The following is an 18,424-nucleotide window of genomic DNA, read 5'->3' as shown; positions in this document are numbered from 1 at the left end:
AAAGCGGTGAGATCATTTTAAATTTTAAGTTGTATGAATCTTTTGGCCCAAAAAGTTTAACGTTCTCAATCGTTCGATAGCCATATGTATTGGAGTTATACAGCTCAATAAGAACTCAGAAATAGTTAAAATATTATGAATATTATGTATAGAAAATGATAAAATAAACACGTGGTGAAAATTTCAAGTATTTACGGTTATTCGTTTTTGAATCGCTACAAAATAAGAGAATCGTTCAATGAGGCTTCGTAAATTTACGGGTGAATGTCCAATGCCGAAAATAATTGAACTTCAAACACTGATAAAAAATTACAGTGGATTTATACTCAATATTTTTTTTAATTTACACTAACACCAACTTAAGGAGAATCTTGTACTTATTAAATTTTCAAATTTTTTGACGGCAAAAAGTTATTTATTTATTGATAATAATTTTAAAAAAACCGAAAATGTTTGAAGACTATAAACAGCTCAAAAAGAACCATGTATGGAAAATTAACATATAAAAATATGGTAAAATATAAAGTATATACGGTACTACAATTTATACGGTTTGAGTTACACCAAAAAAACTAAATTGCTTTTGTCAAAAACCAGTCTTGTGCAAAAATTCCAGTTTTTCCAAATTTTTTGGGGAATTTTGACTACTTATCTCTTGTACATACACAAAAACTAAAAACAAAAAAATATACATAATATTATCCTTTATAAAATCAATACATTCAAACCATCTGCTCAAAATCTAAAATGTTTAGAAAGTAAGAACTTATTTTTTTCTATTAACTTTTAAGAAACAGTTATCATAATAATAATGGTTTTCATAAATATTTATTTATAAGGCGATGACATGAGCATTAATTATATTTTTGAAAAGCACATTAATTTATCATATTATGCAACTAAAAAAAAATTTAGCACGTCTATGATTATCAATTATTATTATCAATATCAATTAACCCAATAATTATTGTGAAGTGCACTTTCCTTTATAAAATCATTAGGTATATTAATTGGAAAAAAATGTAACTTTATTTTAAAATCAACCTCCAAAATATTATGTAAAAACTGTAAATATTTTAGTTCACATTAGTTTGCATGCGTTTTATATTTTTTATAACTCGGCGGCCGATGACATCAAAAAGAGCATACACTCTATATAGTATTTACTCTAATAAAAAAAGGTTCTCTAAATATATCCAAATATAATATCCATTTTATTTTATCATATCCCACCCAGACATCATAATATCACGCTATTCCAAACTGTTCGTTGTTTAAAATAATGTATACTCTTTGGAAACTAACAGATCAAATCACAAGTATGATATACATACTTAACCCCGTAGAAGCACTTTATCCCTAAGCACCGGGTGGGTAGGTATTTAAAATGGTTTTATCAAGTTTGATACTAGATTGGAGAAGTTGCTTTTTATTTTTTAAAGTATCACTGAAGCTGAATACTATTATGTCGTAAATATACATTAACTACGTAATGACGATCAACAATATTAAATATACGAAATGTTTATTTAAGATCCAAAAATGACGATGATTGTATTCTTTGCTTTTTAGATTTATTTTAAATAACAATGCATTTTCCAAATTACTATTTTAAAATGACTTAACAATCTACTTATTAAAAAAAAATCTTTTTTGTCAAATACCTATTACGAAAATGTAACTATTAAAAAATCATACTTAAATGAGACATTTAGGCAGGTAATATATCTATATCTATATCTATACTTTGGATTCATAATTTGACATGGTAAGTCCAACTCAATGAGGTGCACAAACAGGAGTTTTGAGATTTACGTTGGAAATTTTTGTTTATAAATGGATGCCATTGGTTATATGAGAAATAAATAGTAAAAATTCAAATTTATTATTTTATTGGTTGCCATTGGTTATTGGGCAGATCAGGTGCAAGCATGCATCAAATAGTATTTTCACATATTGCCTACAAAGGTGACTGAGTTACACTTATAGCCGCTGATCTGTCGCACATTGTCCGTGAACCGACATATTTGGATTGTCTACCAAGGTGTCTGAGTTGCACTTACTGCAACGAGTTACACCCAAAAAGAGTTGAACAATCACAGTTTTTTTAAGATTTGTCATTTTTTACGGGCAACGAAGTGCGCGGGATCAACTATAGTAATATTATAAATTGGTTTTTAAAAAAATAATGTAACGAGAAATATTTAGTGATTTTACTACAAATAAGTAATTCAAATTACGTATAAATTACTTGCAATAAAATCCATTTAAATTACTGTCAAATTAATACTAAAAAAAGTAATTTCGTTGCAATAGGTATTGTAACTTGAGTAAGTTAATTCCCCGATATTGCCTGATTTTCCCATGATAAATGAGCAATTGCCAAAACCGAGTTCAAATCACAACTAGCTATAGATATTATGCTTAATTTATGCTTAAAAAAATATATTTTTAATATTAATTAGTATTTACTATTTAGTAGGTACTTAAATAATACGAGTAGTAAAATAACCATCAGCTTTTAACCACGGATCGCCGCCAAATTATTATTTTAAATATTACAAAACTTTAATTTAAAAATAATAATTGTTAGTATCTACAATATATCCTATGGTATTTAAAACTGTTTTTCTTTTCACAGCACACTAATTTAAAGTACACCAAATGCTATTTAGGTATAGCATAACTTTCCCCCCCCCCCTCCCCCAATGTTGATGACTTTTGCATCCAGCATTGAAAATTTAGAACATCCAAATTCTAAGCATAACTATATAGTGAAGACAAAATTCGATTTATTGTGAATAGTCGCAATAATTAGAAAAGGTGATGTATAATATTATTCAGGAATGTTAAGGTCATTTTAATTTAAACTCACAATATTCATAGTAAAACGTAATTATACTTATTGTGGCATTAAATATGTTTAGTAAAATTTAACATGTTTATTCATCATGGCACACGACGACAGAAAAATTATAATATTAGTTCATTGAGTGAGTCTAATGAACAACACTAAATAAAAATTAGCTTCACATATTTGGATCTTTTTTTTATAACTATAGTGATTGAAATTGTGCACTTATACTATTTTCAGTATAATATTGTGAAATATTATACATAATATTTTGTATTTTATTACCATCATCATCTATCCCGCTATTATAAGCAATTTTAGAAAAGTTAAAAAAAATATTTGGAAAATTGCTTCAGAAGTTGAAGATTTATTGAAGAATTATTGCAGTGATGAATAACCAGAATCAAATTTGGAATAAAAACTAATAAAATCAATTCTAATGTATTTAATGTATTCAATCAAAATATTGTTTTATATTATATATTATATATTATCGTATACCTATAATATAATATTAAATTATATTTCAAAACCATAGTCTTATATTTATAAATATTATAAGTTATTGACCATAACTGTTCTCACAGCATACGTAAAATACATAAATCAGCTATTACGTCAAACGTTGATTTACATTTTACTCAACATGGGCTTCATCTGCTGCAATTATCGCGTCTTTGTCGAAAGTCAAGTGGTCCGTGGAAGCGTCACTGATGAGTTTTGTTTTCATCGTTTTTGAACTCGGCGTGTCGCGATGCTGGTAACCAATGAATTGACTAATCGGTAACCTTCCGATGTTCCAGTCACCGTAGAGTTGAGGGTGTTCTTTAGCCGTGTTGGACACAGCGTCTCGGACGTAGTCGAAATGGTCGAATACGCTTTGACTCTTCCTCAATCCGTCAGGATTCTATGCGGATTTCCAAAAACAAATGTTAAGTTATTCGAACATCGCTAACGAATCTGAATATTATTAAATATATGTTACGTTTTCGGCATAATTCATCCAAGCGAATGAAAATAGACCGGCGAGACACGGTTCTATGGTCATATCACAATACGTTCCGTATGTGTCTTCGTCTGATCCACCGGCGGTAATCGCCAAGACTGTGAACAAAATATAAATATTAATTGTGTCAGATAGTTGGAAGTTATATACATTCTATCTAATGAAATAATAATGAAATAAAATATTTAACTTTACTCGGTAATAATATAGTTATCTCGAACCTAACCAAAATCAAATCGATTCAAATGAATTTATAAATGTTAGTTAAGTTAAGAGTTAGACAACTTTTTTACATTTTTTATCAATTATAACACTAGCATACAGCATACTTACTTTTTTTACCATCTTAAAACTGTATAGTTCAATATATATGTATATAATATAATATATACCAACATTAAATCGAAAAGTAATAAAATAAATTATACCTAATTTAAATAAAATATCTTGACTTCTCAAAATAAAAAATTTAGTTGAGCGATTTTACATTAATTATAATAGACAAGTTATATTAGTAGTTGTAAAATTAACTGAAATCCAAAAATAACTACCTAGTTAAGGAAAAAATTAAAATTACATTAACTTTTTAATTCATTAATGTCCATGAATGCGCATTGGACTATATAAATCAATCTGAATAAAAGATCAATATTTTTATGAAATCAATACTGTTCTAAAATCTAAAAGTTCTCAAATTAAGAAAAACGGCACATTCACTTAAATACCATTAAGTATGCGTTCATATATTTCAAAAACCAATACTTTTCGTAATTTAAATTGTACCCTTACCGAAAAAAATATTATTTTTATTTATATCTGGCAATCATTTATCACTATTCTTGAAATATTATTCCATGAAAACGTTAGTCGAAAAATCAACTGGAAAAAATGTAATATAGGTACATACCGTTTATATTATGAGGAAGCGTACCGTTTCCAAACATGGCACCAGAATGACTCGATTCTAAGTACATCAATATCTATATAAAAATTACGAAGTATGTTATATATTTATGATAAACATTAAAAAAATAATATGTTTATAATTTCTATTACATTTTTATAGCTATTACGACTGTGCATTTGTTTAAAAGTTGTTACAAGTTGGTATCCGTGCAAAAAGGTGTCTTCGCCGGAATCCGGGAATTCAATCATTCCACCATGGCCTCCAAGACCCGTGTGGAAAATTAAAATATTATCTTTATTCGTACTAAAAACAGAATTTTACAATATATCAATAATATCATGACGTGTAACTACACTGCAGTGGCTTAGCCCCCCCCCCCCCCACCATTGGCCGTGTTTATTTTAGCCTATACCTATATATATTATACTAAAAAATATTATTTAAAAAAAGTGTAAGTGAAGAAAAGTATAATGGGTATTTTTTATTGGTAATTAGCCCCTCTCCCCCTCACCCATACAAAATTCTCGGCTACGCCACTACTGTTTAGGTGATTTCAATTTTTTTAAGTTTTTAGCGTAGTTATAGTTGCATAAAAGATGACTAAATGTGTCGTGTATACATGAAACAAAAGAAAACAATATAATGTAATACCTGACTGATAATTATTGATTCATCAAATTTTATTCTTAGAATCTTGTAAATAATAAAAATTACGAAAATACAATAAACCTACCTATCTTATAAAAATATTTAAATACATACAAGTTTAACACGTCGCATTAATTGATTAAAACAATATTCTATTGCGATTTGCAAATACCACTGTGGCTATTTGTCTCCTTTTTAACATGTTTTTTTCTATTATTTCATTTTAAAGTATTCCGGACAATGGTCATCAAAACATAATGCTACAATATTTTGTTTTTTGGCACTTTAACAATAGATACCTAATACAATTATTTACAACAATTCGATTGTATATAATAATAGTAGTATAATAAATAATAAATGCGGTACCAATGATAAAATAAATACGATAGTTAAATATTTTTTAATTAGGTATTATTGTTGAGTGAGAACATTATGGGGATGTCTACGTTTGAGCCGACGGAATGTCACTTTGATGAAAATATTGAGCACTGTTTGCATGTTTTCATTAGGTCGAAAAACTTTTTTGTTAGATTTTTATTTAAGTTTTAATTTATAGAAAGTTTGAAGTGTAATTTTAATATTACAGTTGGGATATTTTATATAAATTATTTCAAAAACTAAAAATATCGTGTGGATTAGTAGGTATCTAGAACCTATTATCTATACCTATTACTTTTGACTTTTAACTATACATTTATAGAAATGGCTTTTTTATAAATAAAAAAAAACCCAGGGAAGTAGCCCCGCTGCAGTATTGGTATGTATTATAGCCCATATGATTGGGATTGTTTGGAGTGTACCTATCTTGTCATCATTGAATAGGTCACTGTAATTTAACATAATATTATGTTAAATTTGAATATTGAATGATTAATCATTACTTGGGTACAAACAACAATACTGAATGGAGACGGAGGCCACCATCTCATAGGATATTTTATCATTTATTTATATAATTAGGTATAAAAAATGTACCTAAAAATGCTATACCTACCACCATGTAATTGTACACCATTTAAAGTGTTCATAAACTCGTTTTTGTGGTTAGTATGTTTTTTTGAATTATTACAAAATAACTAAAAAAGTTTGATGAAAAATTGTTTCATTTTGTTTCAATACAAAATATATCCGCGGGATTACATACAAATTAGATTTTCAAGTGCCCGTTCAAATTTAATGTGGTTTTACACCTGAACTTTTTTTTTACAGGCAACTGACAACGTATGAGGAACTTTGTATTCAAATGTAATAGATTATTGCTGTTATTGTACTTAATTCAAAATCTAAACGAATAATTTCCCAGTTATTATAGTTTTTATACTAAGGTTATTGTCCTTAAAAATGATTTTACAAAAATATAAAATAGGTGTAATATTGGATCTAGTATTTATCATACTCGGACTATTTTTACAAATAATTAATTTTGATAGATTAATATTAACCACTAAAATATTCAAATCACCTTAGCCTCCATATTTTCTAAACCCATCACCATGTACTTATAATATGTTTAGAACACAAAATTAAATAACTCGAAAGCAACTTGTTCAAATTTGGATACTGATACTACAACATTTTCAAAAAAATAATCCAGTGAATAATTTAGTGAAGTGGGGAGGGGGGTACTCGTTTAAAAAACAGAAGTTTATATCACTACCAGACACTCCCCGAGTAATTAAAAAAAAATTCAAGAATTTTAAAATAATGGTCTTTAAGTATAGTTATATTTAAAAAATTTCAAGAATCAAATTTCGAATAATTTAATTAACTTGATAAAAAAAAGAGTGAGCATGATTGGTGAAACTCAGTGTATACGCTATAAAGGTGTGGTACTTATATACATAATATTTAACTTTTGACCTCTGCTGTGACCAGGAAAAACCTAGTAAGAAGACGATACCTACACAATCGTTGTAAGATCAATAGCCTACGATATAGCTCTGCTCTGAATCCAAAGGCGAATTTTCTGCGCACGTGATATGGAAGTTAATGGCTTTCGGGAGGGACAACCGAATGCGTTCAACAGTCTTGTCGTGATTTATCGTGTTCGATATAAATTTCAAACAGAATTCACGAGTTGATAGTATATCACAACACAATTGTTAATTTTAAAACTAATATTATACTATACATGTTATAAGTGTTTGTTATTGGATCGACTGTCGTTCGTCTCTATGCAATACACTAATAAAATAACTAATAAGCAACTTTAGGGATAGAATGGATAGTACCAAAAGTGCAGCCCCGAAATTAATGGTTTAATTTTTTTCTTCATATAGGAGAGTATTTTTATAATTAATGTCATGTACCACATATGTTTCTAATTTAAAGCCGATCACAATACCAAACTTACCTAAATACCACTCGTTCACTTCCGATTCCTTTTACCTTCATCTTGTATCCTTGAATGACGTCTAAAAATACATCTTTTCTGACATTCTATACACATTAAAATCTTTACTTATGACTTTTTTACTAATAAAAATACACTAGTAGCTAGGTAAATACACTAAATCAATATAAAAAATAATTAAATACCTAACCATTTACTTAAATGCAACGTTTACCAATATATATATTATTCACAACTTAATGATTGTGAATTATTTACGACTTAAAATCGAAATTAAATTGTTTAGTTTTAATTTCAGTTTGTGTTTATTGAAGTAAGTTTTTTTGTGAATTAAATTTAAAAAAAAAAATATTGATTTTATTATTTTCTGTTTTTATATTGTTATTTGTTGTACAAAGTCTAATTAGTTTTTAAACAAGATTCAAACATTGGTTTTACATTTCTATGATTTCAATTTTGATTTCTACCTACGAGCCATAGGTATCTACTGAGGAATGAGGATCGTCGTTTGAGCATCAGTAGAAGTAGCCGTGAAATGGTTCTAATTAATCAAAATTAACCTAACCATAATGAACTATATTTTTGACGTATTGATTATTGTTGAATTTAAAATTGTTTTTAAAATTGTATCTCAATAATATACGAACATTTTTAAAAGATTATTATTTTGACATTAACAATTGACTTTAAATTTTTAATATCATAAAAAAATTTAATTTTTATATTACTTTTGATAGAGGATTTTGATCAATAGTTTTAACTGATTTTGAAATTGATTTTATTGTCCTTATTATAATTTATTAATATTTGAATAAAACTTATTACCTTGAATTTAAATAACTTATTTATGAACTAAGGTTTGATAGTTGTAAACAAAGTCGCAAATCTATACTTACTTCACCAGAGTAATCAATTGGTACACCTTCATATACATTTGTACCATTTGGCTCGTTTCTAATCACACCAGGTTCGGGATTTCTATAAAAAAAATACATTAGAATTTTATGGAATTAATATAATACGAAAATACTATATCTTATAATTAAATTAAAAAAATCTGTATAATTTGTTCTGAAACTTAGAAACTGGGAGTAAAAAGTACCTCGAAAGATCGAGAACGCCCAGTAATATAAACCTAGTACTAAAAACTTTACGGCTTCTAACGTTACAAATTAAATATTTAATTTCTTTTCGTTTTGTTTTTTCATTAAAATAATGATAGTAAAGCTCTATAAAAAGCAAATCAAACAACATAAAAAAACATTTTATTTTGCATTTAAAAAAAAGAACAATACATACGTTAATTTATTACTCTGTTAGATTGACATAGGTTTCTTAGAGTAGTCCAAGTGTTTTATATATTGTGTTAATAATTTATTACACCCGATAATTGTTATTTTAGGGTTGAACATTAATAATAATTATAACTGTAAACAGCGAATTTTATAGGTTCTTAAAACTTTGAAATGCGATTCTAAAATTCTCTAAAAAAAACCTAAAAATATTCTCTTAATAATTCTTAAACTGGTCAAATATCCTGAAAATATGATTTATTTTACTTCAAAGAAATTTAAAACCTGTACACAATACTATACTATAGTAGCAATTATAAACAAATTATACATACAATTTTAAATAAATATGTTTTTATTATTACCATACATTAATTGCATATAGTTTATAATAATATTATGCTTAAACTTGAAAATAATTATCGCGCACATTTTTCTTTGATATACCTACCTAAGTTATTTAAATTCAGTCACATTTGAAATAGTTAAAATATGCCACCATAAATATCTTCTTACAATAACACTGGGTAAAAGTTACCCCAAATCACAGTTGACAACATTTAAACTGAACGAAGTTTGGATTTATTATTTAGTTAGGAATTAAAACGGATATCAAGATCAGCTGTTTCAATGATAAATATAGGCGCGCTTAAAATAAATATTACCAATATCTATTACAATACTTTATCGCCAGCTAATATCAAAACAAATATTATAATAGATGAATTTTACCAACAAAGGTGCAAACTTAACCTGTGTTATTAATATGATAATTATTAAAATTTTATTTCATTTATAAAAAAAACAATAAATAATTATTCCACTTCATATAGCTTTGGTAAACTATTTAAATTCAGTCCAACTTGAAACAATTTAACAAACTAAACATTTAAACAGTTTAAAATTGACTTACAAACTAGGTAGGTATTAAACGGTTTGTATAATTTTTATTTTTTAAATACTAAAAACATTAAAATTACATTTTTTCTACGAATTCTATAATGGATAAATCGTCCAAATTATTCACCCCCATTGATTGCAAAACGTCAATAAATACCGTATGTAAAAACCTGAAATTTCGCTTTAGATGTAGAAGATACATAATAATATATAATATAATGATATATACTAATTATTAATTAATGTTAACCATAATTTGGCTCATATAAGGCTGGGGAATTTTTTAGGCAGGCCAAGAAGATTTAACCATAAAAATTAGTTTTTTTAAAGCCCGACAGCTGACAGGCCATAAACATGAATATAAGGCCAGCCAGAGGTTTGGACGATTGACTTATAAATAGATATCTTTATGAGTCCATGTTAAAAACTCCTAGGTAGCTGTTTATTTATTTTGTTTTGCGGACATTATTTTAGTTAGGTATTTTTTATTTTTTATTCATGTTCAAATATTAACTTAGGCCAACTACAAATCCCAACTAAATACTTTTTTTTTTAATTTTAAGGCATCAACTGCATGGTTATTACTACTTATTAGCTTTTTTTTTACTGTAGGTGGTAAGATTTGTTCGAAACACGTGTATGCGTGGCGAGAATTTGTCACTAAAACCCGGGTGGTCATCCATCTGGGAACTAGCGACACAGGCTGATGTTTGACCTCAGAACACATTAGTGGCTAAGGCCACCACCAATCCACACCAGGCCAACCAACTATAAATACTATATTACTTACTATTTAGCTAATATTTATTAGAACTTGTAAGTATTTGCAGAAGGTACGAGGTACCTACGTATATATGCATTATATTATGGATTAAATCTTATAATAATGTACGAACAATTTATAAAAATAATAATAATAACTCACTCTGAATTGTATGCAATATCATCGTACATAAATGTAATAATACATTCTTTTGGAATGCCATTTTCTCTCAGTATTTTGTAAGCATGACATACATTGGACTGAAAAATATATGTCATTAAAGGTGATGATTTTACGTTATAAATAATAGTGTTCTTTTTTATTTAAACTAATAATGTTTTCAATTAAAACAACGATATTTAAATACTACACTACGATAATTAATGTGAACTAGAAATTGACAGCATTAAAAAATGTTACTTTATTGTTAGATACTTAAATACATAATACTTTTTAAAAATATCATCATTATAGAACAACATTGGTGGTTTTTGTAATAGAATATAGTATATGAATGGAAAAGCAAACATAAATTTATTCAAAAAAGTACGTAGAACCCATGTACTTATTCGTAGGTACCTATACATCATAATAGTATAATATACCTAATGATAAGAAAATTAATTGTATACGGACCCAATTCCAATACAAAATGTTATAATTTTCCCGGACCCAAATTCGAACGAAATATTTCATTCGCCAATTCGCGTATACGCTGAAATTTAGAACTGTAATTATTATTTTCAGACCTGGCTCGGACGCAGACAGTAAACTAAGGTGGAGTAAGCCTAAAATATTTGTCCTATAAAATACTGTCACGGCTTACAGTTGGCTTGAATATTAATGATCTGTTAAAATATATTCTGTCGTATAATAGATCATGGGTAGGTAGCTACTGTCGGTCAAAATGATGTCGGCTTATACTTATAGCCCTTCGAATTAATATTACTTAATTATACTTATCCCTTAGAGTTTTTTTCGTAGCCACTTAAAACTAAATTGGTTAAAGTTAAACAATTTATTATATTATACACGTATTACCATTATTATTGGCGAGTAGAATATTTAATCTGAAGACCGCTTGATAAAAATTGTTATACCAACGGTTAAGCACGTCGGAGCAGGTGTGTATTTAGTACAAAAACATGCCTTAAGGTCCACACACACTGCAGTGGTGGTGGTGGCGTTAAATATTCTATTGTCTTGGGTTTACCGCCGCGGTGAGCGGTGAAATGTGTCCTGCAGCAATTCACCGCCACTGCTGCAGTGTGAGGGGACCTTTACAAGATAAACTCTTACGCCAGTAAAATACCGAATACCTAGTCAGATTTTAATATATATTTATTTTTTTTTTTTTAAGAACAGAACATTTTGCATGTCCGATATGCGAAATTATAATTATAGAAACTAAAGTATGCATTTGAATAATGCACAATACTTTTAATTTTCAAACGTTTTTTTTCTAGCCCTATTTAAAATAAAAGCTCCTGTGTCGACTTCCAATCTATAATTAACAATTTTATGATTTTGTAGTCTTCGCTTGTGGTTCCGTTGTTCGCGTCGTGTCAATATTTTAATTTAATTTGTATAGTTATTGTTACAATTTAGTTAAATATTGTTTAACAATATTATAATGTCGAGTGACTAAAATAATGACTTGATTTTGACAGCAGCTAATTTATTTTTATAATAAAACATTTAAGTCGAAAAATGTAAATCCTTAAGTTTGTCATTAGTGGATGACATTTTTGAGCCGACATAAGGTGAACTACGGTAGTAATCATCTATTGGATGATAGTATATTGAAAGAAGGTACTGGCAAATTCAAAAACGTTTGTAAAATATGACACCAGAAATTTTTAGTGGACTCCTTGGCCTCGTAAAACCTTTTATTGCTAAAAAATATACAATTTTCCAGAAAGCTATTACGTCGAGATAGCGATTGGCGATAGCATAATACCTTTTCTACCTACACCTGGATTCAAAAGCTTATCATTCTTGTTTAATATATGAAAACAAGTACATTCAACTATAATTCGATATTTTATTGAAGCTATTGCTTAAGTATTAAAAGGTTGTGTGAAGGTAAATATAATTTTTTTATTAAATTCAATACATTTAAGCATGTTTTTAAAAACTCTATTTTTCATCTTTGAATACAAAAATAAAATTATAAATATTATTAATTATAATTTATTATAAAAAATAATCATTGGTCGCATAAAAATTAGTATTTCTTTTTGCAATACAATTTTAAATAAAAATAAGACAAGTTGATTTTACTGTATTTATATAACTCAGTCCTATCTTCGACTATTTAAACTAATCTGTGGTGAATGTGAATAACTTGTTGAAAATTGTGAAGGTGACTGAGACAGTGAATGGCTGATAAGTGATAACATGACGTGGTGACGACGGTGGCACAAGAATGAAATCTGTAAGCTGTGACCGCTCATATTTATTTAAAGTTGTTGGAAAATATGTTTATACGTCATAGTTTGGTCGTCAAGTTAATGGTGAAAAAGCTGAATCACTCATTTTCATATAAAAAATAAGGTTGCTTAATAAGGTTTGCAAATAATTATTGGTTTTTGAAGAATTTCCCTGTTCTGAGAGTTAAATAATTTCAAAGTTCTCCCAAGCATACTCTCTAAACGCGGTGAATTTATCACTTTTTGCAAAATTGAGTATTTTTTTGGATAATTCCTTCCGAAAGTGAAGCATTTACTGCACTTCCGTCTTGTTAATTTATTTTTCTCTTATTAATCGTTTTTTTTTGTGAGATAAATTTTACAAAACAGCATTTATTTTTTCAGTTTCATCTAGAAGGTCTAACGATATATCGGCATCTTCTATAATTTCTAATTCAGATGACCCAGCACATACAGCCTTAAACGTTGTATAAAAATCAATTATATGATTCAATAATATTATATTGCGGTGTTATATGGATTTAATTAAATTTGTTTATTTCATTATACTATGCAAAAAAAAACTGCAAAATAAAAGATTCATAATTGGGTTTATATTGTAACACATTCAACATAATTTAAACTTTGTGTTAAGCAAGCTACCTAAGTTACAATTAGTGTTAGGAACAGATAACAAAAAAATCATCTGGGTAAAGATAAAGATAACAACACTAAATTTTATCTAAGATACTACAGATAAAAGACAAACAAATCAAATTCATCTAACAAAAAGATAAAAGATAAAAATATTTTATCTAGATAATTATCTAAATATTTAAATAACATAATTTTAGAAATTAAAATTAAAACAACTAGGTAATTAAAAAAAATATATATACCGTCATGTAAGTACACAAAATAATACACACACAAGAGAACCCACGGCTAACGGCCGTTCTTGCCAGGCTGGTGGTGGGGTGACCGGCCACTTTTCGTGTCACGTACTATTATTAATTAACAACGTTGAAAAGATATTTACGAGTATTGTGTATTTGTTTATACGAATTAATGTTTATTATTATTATACGTCATGTGCAATTAAAATTGGTTTAGAGATTGTTTATAGTTCATAGATTTTAGATTTATAATATAAAACATAAACATAAAACCCGAAATATATAAATAGCATCTCATGTATTGCTCATCAGACTTATTGTCATTAATTTCAGACGCATTGCAAATACGGAAAGAATAGACGGCTGGTTTATCTTTATTTCTCAATGAATAATATTCTATTCTATGGAATTTTGTTTGAGACGGCGGTGGTTATAACTTGCCATCTGTTTTATTATTCGTATTTTAATTATAGTTTAAAAATATTTATAAAATTCCGGGAATTTGACATATTTGTTGCGACAGTAATATACTAATATAGGCTAATTACATTAATTAATTAGTATATTATATTATATATTATTAACAGAATACAGAATATTAATTACTAATAAGTAATAAGTACTAAAGGACTAATTTACTAGGAATAATTTATAGTCTTCTCAGAATAACGTCATATATTTTTAGCCATGGATGTTATTTTACGTACAAGTTGTGCCTCAGATAATGAGAATAAAAATGAAACATTTTCGAACAAATCTAGCTAATTTTCACCAAAAAAATTATCTTGTAAATTTATCTAGATAAGTTAAATTTTTATTTAAAAATAAATGCTTAGATAACTTATATTTATTTATCTAGATAAGATAAAAGATAAAAAAATAATTATCTGGATAATTTATCTAGATAAGTCCTAATACTGGTTACAATGAGCAATAAGAAAAAAAATAAACTTTTCTACAAACTCAAAGGCCACAGCTCTTACTATAATAAGAAAAATAAATTTACTACTAAGTTCTTATAAAATAGATAACCTATACTAAACAGTACCTAAAACCTATACAAATAGTTGAATATCATTAAAATATGTACTTATAAGTATAGCAGATGTATCTTATGTAGGCCTAGGTTTAAACTTGTCTTTTAAAAATGGCATTGATTGAAATGCAAACCATTTCGAGTGGTAATGTTTATAACTGACTGCGGCACCAAAAGGCTTAAAACTTCGATTTTGTTCTTTATGATAAGATGCAAATAATCTATCCATCTTTATATTCGCTTCGATGGCATTTTTATTCAACTCAGACACAATATCTCTAAAATAATTAATTTTCTCTTTGCCCAATTTGAAATGAGAACATACGTGGAATCCCAATGAATCGGACGGTCCTTATACAATATTTTATTAATTAAAAAATTCTCATTATTCCATTCCAAAACGTTTAACATTTTTAAAACAATTGTAAATTAGTTTTAAATTAAAACAATGTTCTACATTTCCACTTATCTCGCTTACCTCCTATGTATAAAATCAATACAACACTGGCATGTTATTCAGGGTAAACACGAAAAAATTAGACATAATAAATTGAGTTAACAACAAATCATTCCGGAAAATACCAGTTGGTGACGTTTTATTACCTATACGTCCATATCCAAATAATATTCTCTTTGATGTACCACCGCCCTAGTGTTCGCGAACGCGAATGAAAACGTTTCATGGCATTATTTTGGCTTCGCGGGTACGAACACACTAAAAATAAATCCCACGAATATTTTGACCAAATCTAAATTTGATCGAGTTCATCCATCAGTGTGGACAAACCTCAAAGGTTACAAATTAATAGTCAGTGAGGCTCAAATAAATAATAAATACAGTGGTCATCACTTATAGGACTTAATTGGATTGGATTGGATTCAATCTGGCTGGTCCCGGTTTACATATTGTACAATAATTAAATATTCGTATATCGGACTACTGAGTCAAAATATATTTTTAAGGTCATATTTCCTCAATTTTTAGTCCATTTTTCCGATTTTATCGCTTATATTTTGACGATTAACACTATTTCATCGACTTATCCCAACGAAAAGTATCACAGATTTGAAAATATTCTTTATATTATTTGAATTCATTATTTACGTAACAATGTTTTGAAAAAAATAAAATATTTTTATTGTTATCATTTTTCATGTTTATTTTATTTGTGAATGGCAACGTACATTTGAAATACATTAATATACCTATCTAAATAATGAATATTTATCAGTGTATGGCCAAATTTTCATATTTTATTACAATGCATTATGTTGTATATATTTTAAATCAGGGACCTTTCGCCTTATCGATTCAATTTGTTAATGGATTCATGTACTCTGGTCCCTAAGTGAGTTAAATAAGTGGCAACTACTGTAATAACAGTTGTTTTGTCGTGCTCACATTTATTTCCAGTATAGTTATAGGTACTGTTTATTTATTGCGCGTGCCTAAGTTTGGTACCTATTTTGTTTAGTATTCTATTGTTAATTTATTAAAACAAATAAGTGTTAAAAATTCCAAAAGTTAAACCTTCGTTTTTCTATCGATTGCGTATAATGTATATACAATGTAATTCATTAAGCGTAAAACACTCATTATCTCAAAAAGTATTAATGTTTTTGAAAATATTTTTTTACATAGTTTCAAGTTGAAAAAAAAACAACATTTTTATTAAAAATTCATATTTTTGAATATTTTTATCCTTTTATTTTTTTAAGTTTTTTGATACATAAAAATCGAATTTAGGACGATTATAGTTTATGAGTTATAAGTATTTAAAGTTTAGATGGGCGGAGTAGTGGAAAAACATTTCGCAGGGTAACCCCTACCACTCCACTCCGCCCATCTAAACTATAAATACTTATAACTCATAAGCTACTTGCCCTAAATTTGATTTTTATGAATCAAAACTCTTAGAAAAATATTCTGCTTTGGAATATGAAATTAAAACTCTATGCTGTCATTTAAAAAAGTAAAAAAATTATAAGGATAAAAAATATTTAAAAATTTAATTTTTTAGTAAAAATTTTGTTTATTTAACAACTTGAAACTATGTAAAAAAATATTTTCAAAAACATTAATACTTTTTGAGATAATGAGTGTTTTATGCTTAATGAATCACCCTGTATAGTTGCGTGACTATAAAAACATGTGGATCATTTTTTAAGGGCTACATTTTGCTTTGAAAATGCATGTTTAGGACCTTTTGGGTTATTTTTAGAAATGTTAACAACAGTTTTCGAGGCATTTAAATCTAGGGCATAATTATATTATTAGGTATAATATTACCTGATGTCTGTACCGCATCCACTTGTGTGAGCCAGCTACGAGAACAGCCCATATATTTTGAGAAAATTTACTCGTTTTGTTTTCGCTTATACGAGCGCTGAATACTATTGCGATAAAAAACGCAGATAAAATCCACGATATTAAAAACATGGTTCGGTCGTAAAAACGTATAATAATAATATATTTTGAAAGTAAACCGATCTAATGATGTTTTATTACCTATTGAACAATCAAATATCAAAAAACTCTTTATATATAACATTTTGTTCAAGAGGTTTATTGTTTTGTCTACGTTTATTTACTTAAATTAAATATAATATAAGATGTCTTGAGTGATATTTTAATTAAAATATTATAACAAGATGTTATATAGATGTATATTGTATGATTTTGTATATTATATTTTTTTATCAAATAAAATGTATTCCAATTAATGGTCTTACTAGATAATAATAATTTCACTACAGTTGAGGACCCCTTATGGGCAGACAAGTATAACACTAAGTGTACCTACTTACAGATATTCTTAGAACCAAAATGTAAGCTTAACCACATGGCAGCTAATAGTGTCAAAAGATATTTCTGATGTTTGATAATCATATTACGAAAACTAACAAAAATCACTTAGTCCCCTAATAGGTGGTTGATTTTGGAGTGTGATTAATTTAAAAACAATTAATAATATTTGTCAATAATAATTATAACTGTCATCCCCATAAATTGTGTCTTGAATAGTTTGTCTCTGGATTAGAGTCTTAATGATTTAATAATAATATATAATATAATACATAAATATTATATTTGGAAGTATTTTTATTGATTGTTTTCCAATATATCTTAAAACACTATACTTTATAGATATACCTTTATTACTAGCTGGTCCGGTATTGCTAGATTTGTTTTAAATTCAATTACTTCCTGTCAGTTACTTCTAAAGCTCGTAATAATGACTTTTTTCGTCGTGCTTGAGGTTTTAACCAATCCCGGAAAAAACTTTGAACCACCGATATGTTAGGTTAGGTTAGGTTTAGGGGACGTAATGCTAACGCAGCCCCCTCCCCCTCC

At 27.6% G+C, this 18,424-nt stretch overlaps 1 protein-coding gene across 1 annotated transcript; it reads right to left on the bottom strand.

Moving 5' to 3' along the window:
* Positions 1-3,284: 3,284 nt before the first annotated feature.
* LOC132934889 (legumain-like) lies at positions 3,285-17,569 on the bottom strand. Its single transcript, XM_061001291.1, has 8 exons — positions 17,360-17,569; positions 10,889-10,986; positions 8,668-8,749; positions 7,772-7,857; positions 4,917-5,070; positions 4,768-4,840; positions 3,840-3,958; positions 3,285-3,761 (listed from the first exon to the last, which is right to left on the bottom strand). The coding sequence occupies exons 1-8, from the start codon at positions 17,507-17,509 to the stop codon at positions 3,492-3,494; spliced, it is 1,032 nt and encodes a 343-aa protein (XP_060857274.1). The 5' UTR covers positions 17,510-17,569; the 3' UTR covers positions 3,285-3,491.
* Positions 17,570-18,424: the final 855 nt, after the last annotated feature.

The sequence above is a fragment of the Metopolophium dirhodum genome, chromosome 1 (genome assembly GCF_019925205.1).
Source record: "Metopolophium dirhodum isolate CAU chromosome 1, ASM1992520v1, whole genome shotgun sequence".
NCBI lineage: Eukaryota > Metazoa > Arthropoda > Insecta > Hemiptera > Aphididae > Metopolophium > Metopolophium dirhodum.
Note: the sequence above shows the minus strand (reverse complement) of the source record. Positions and strands in the feature narration are given on the sequence as shown.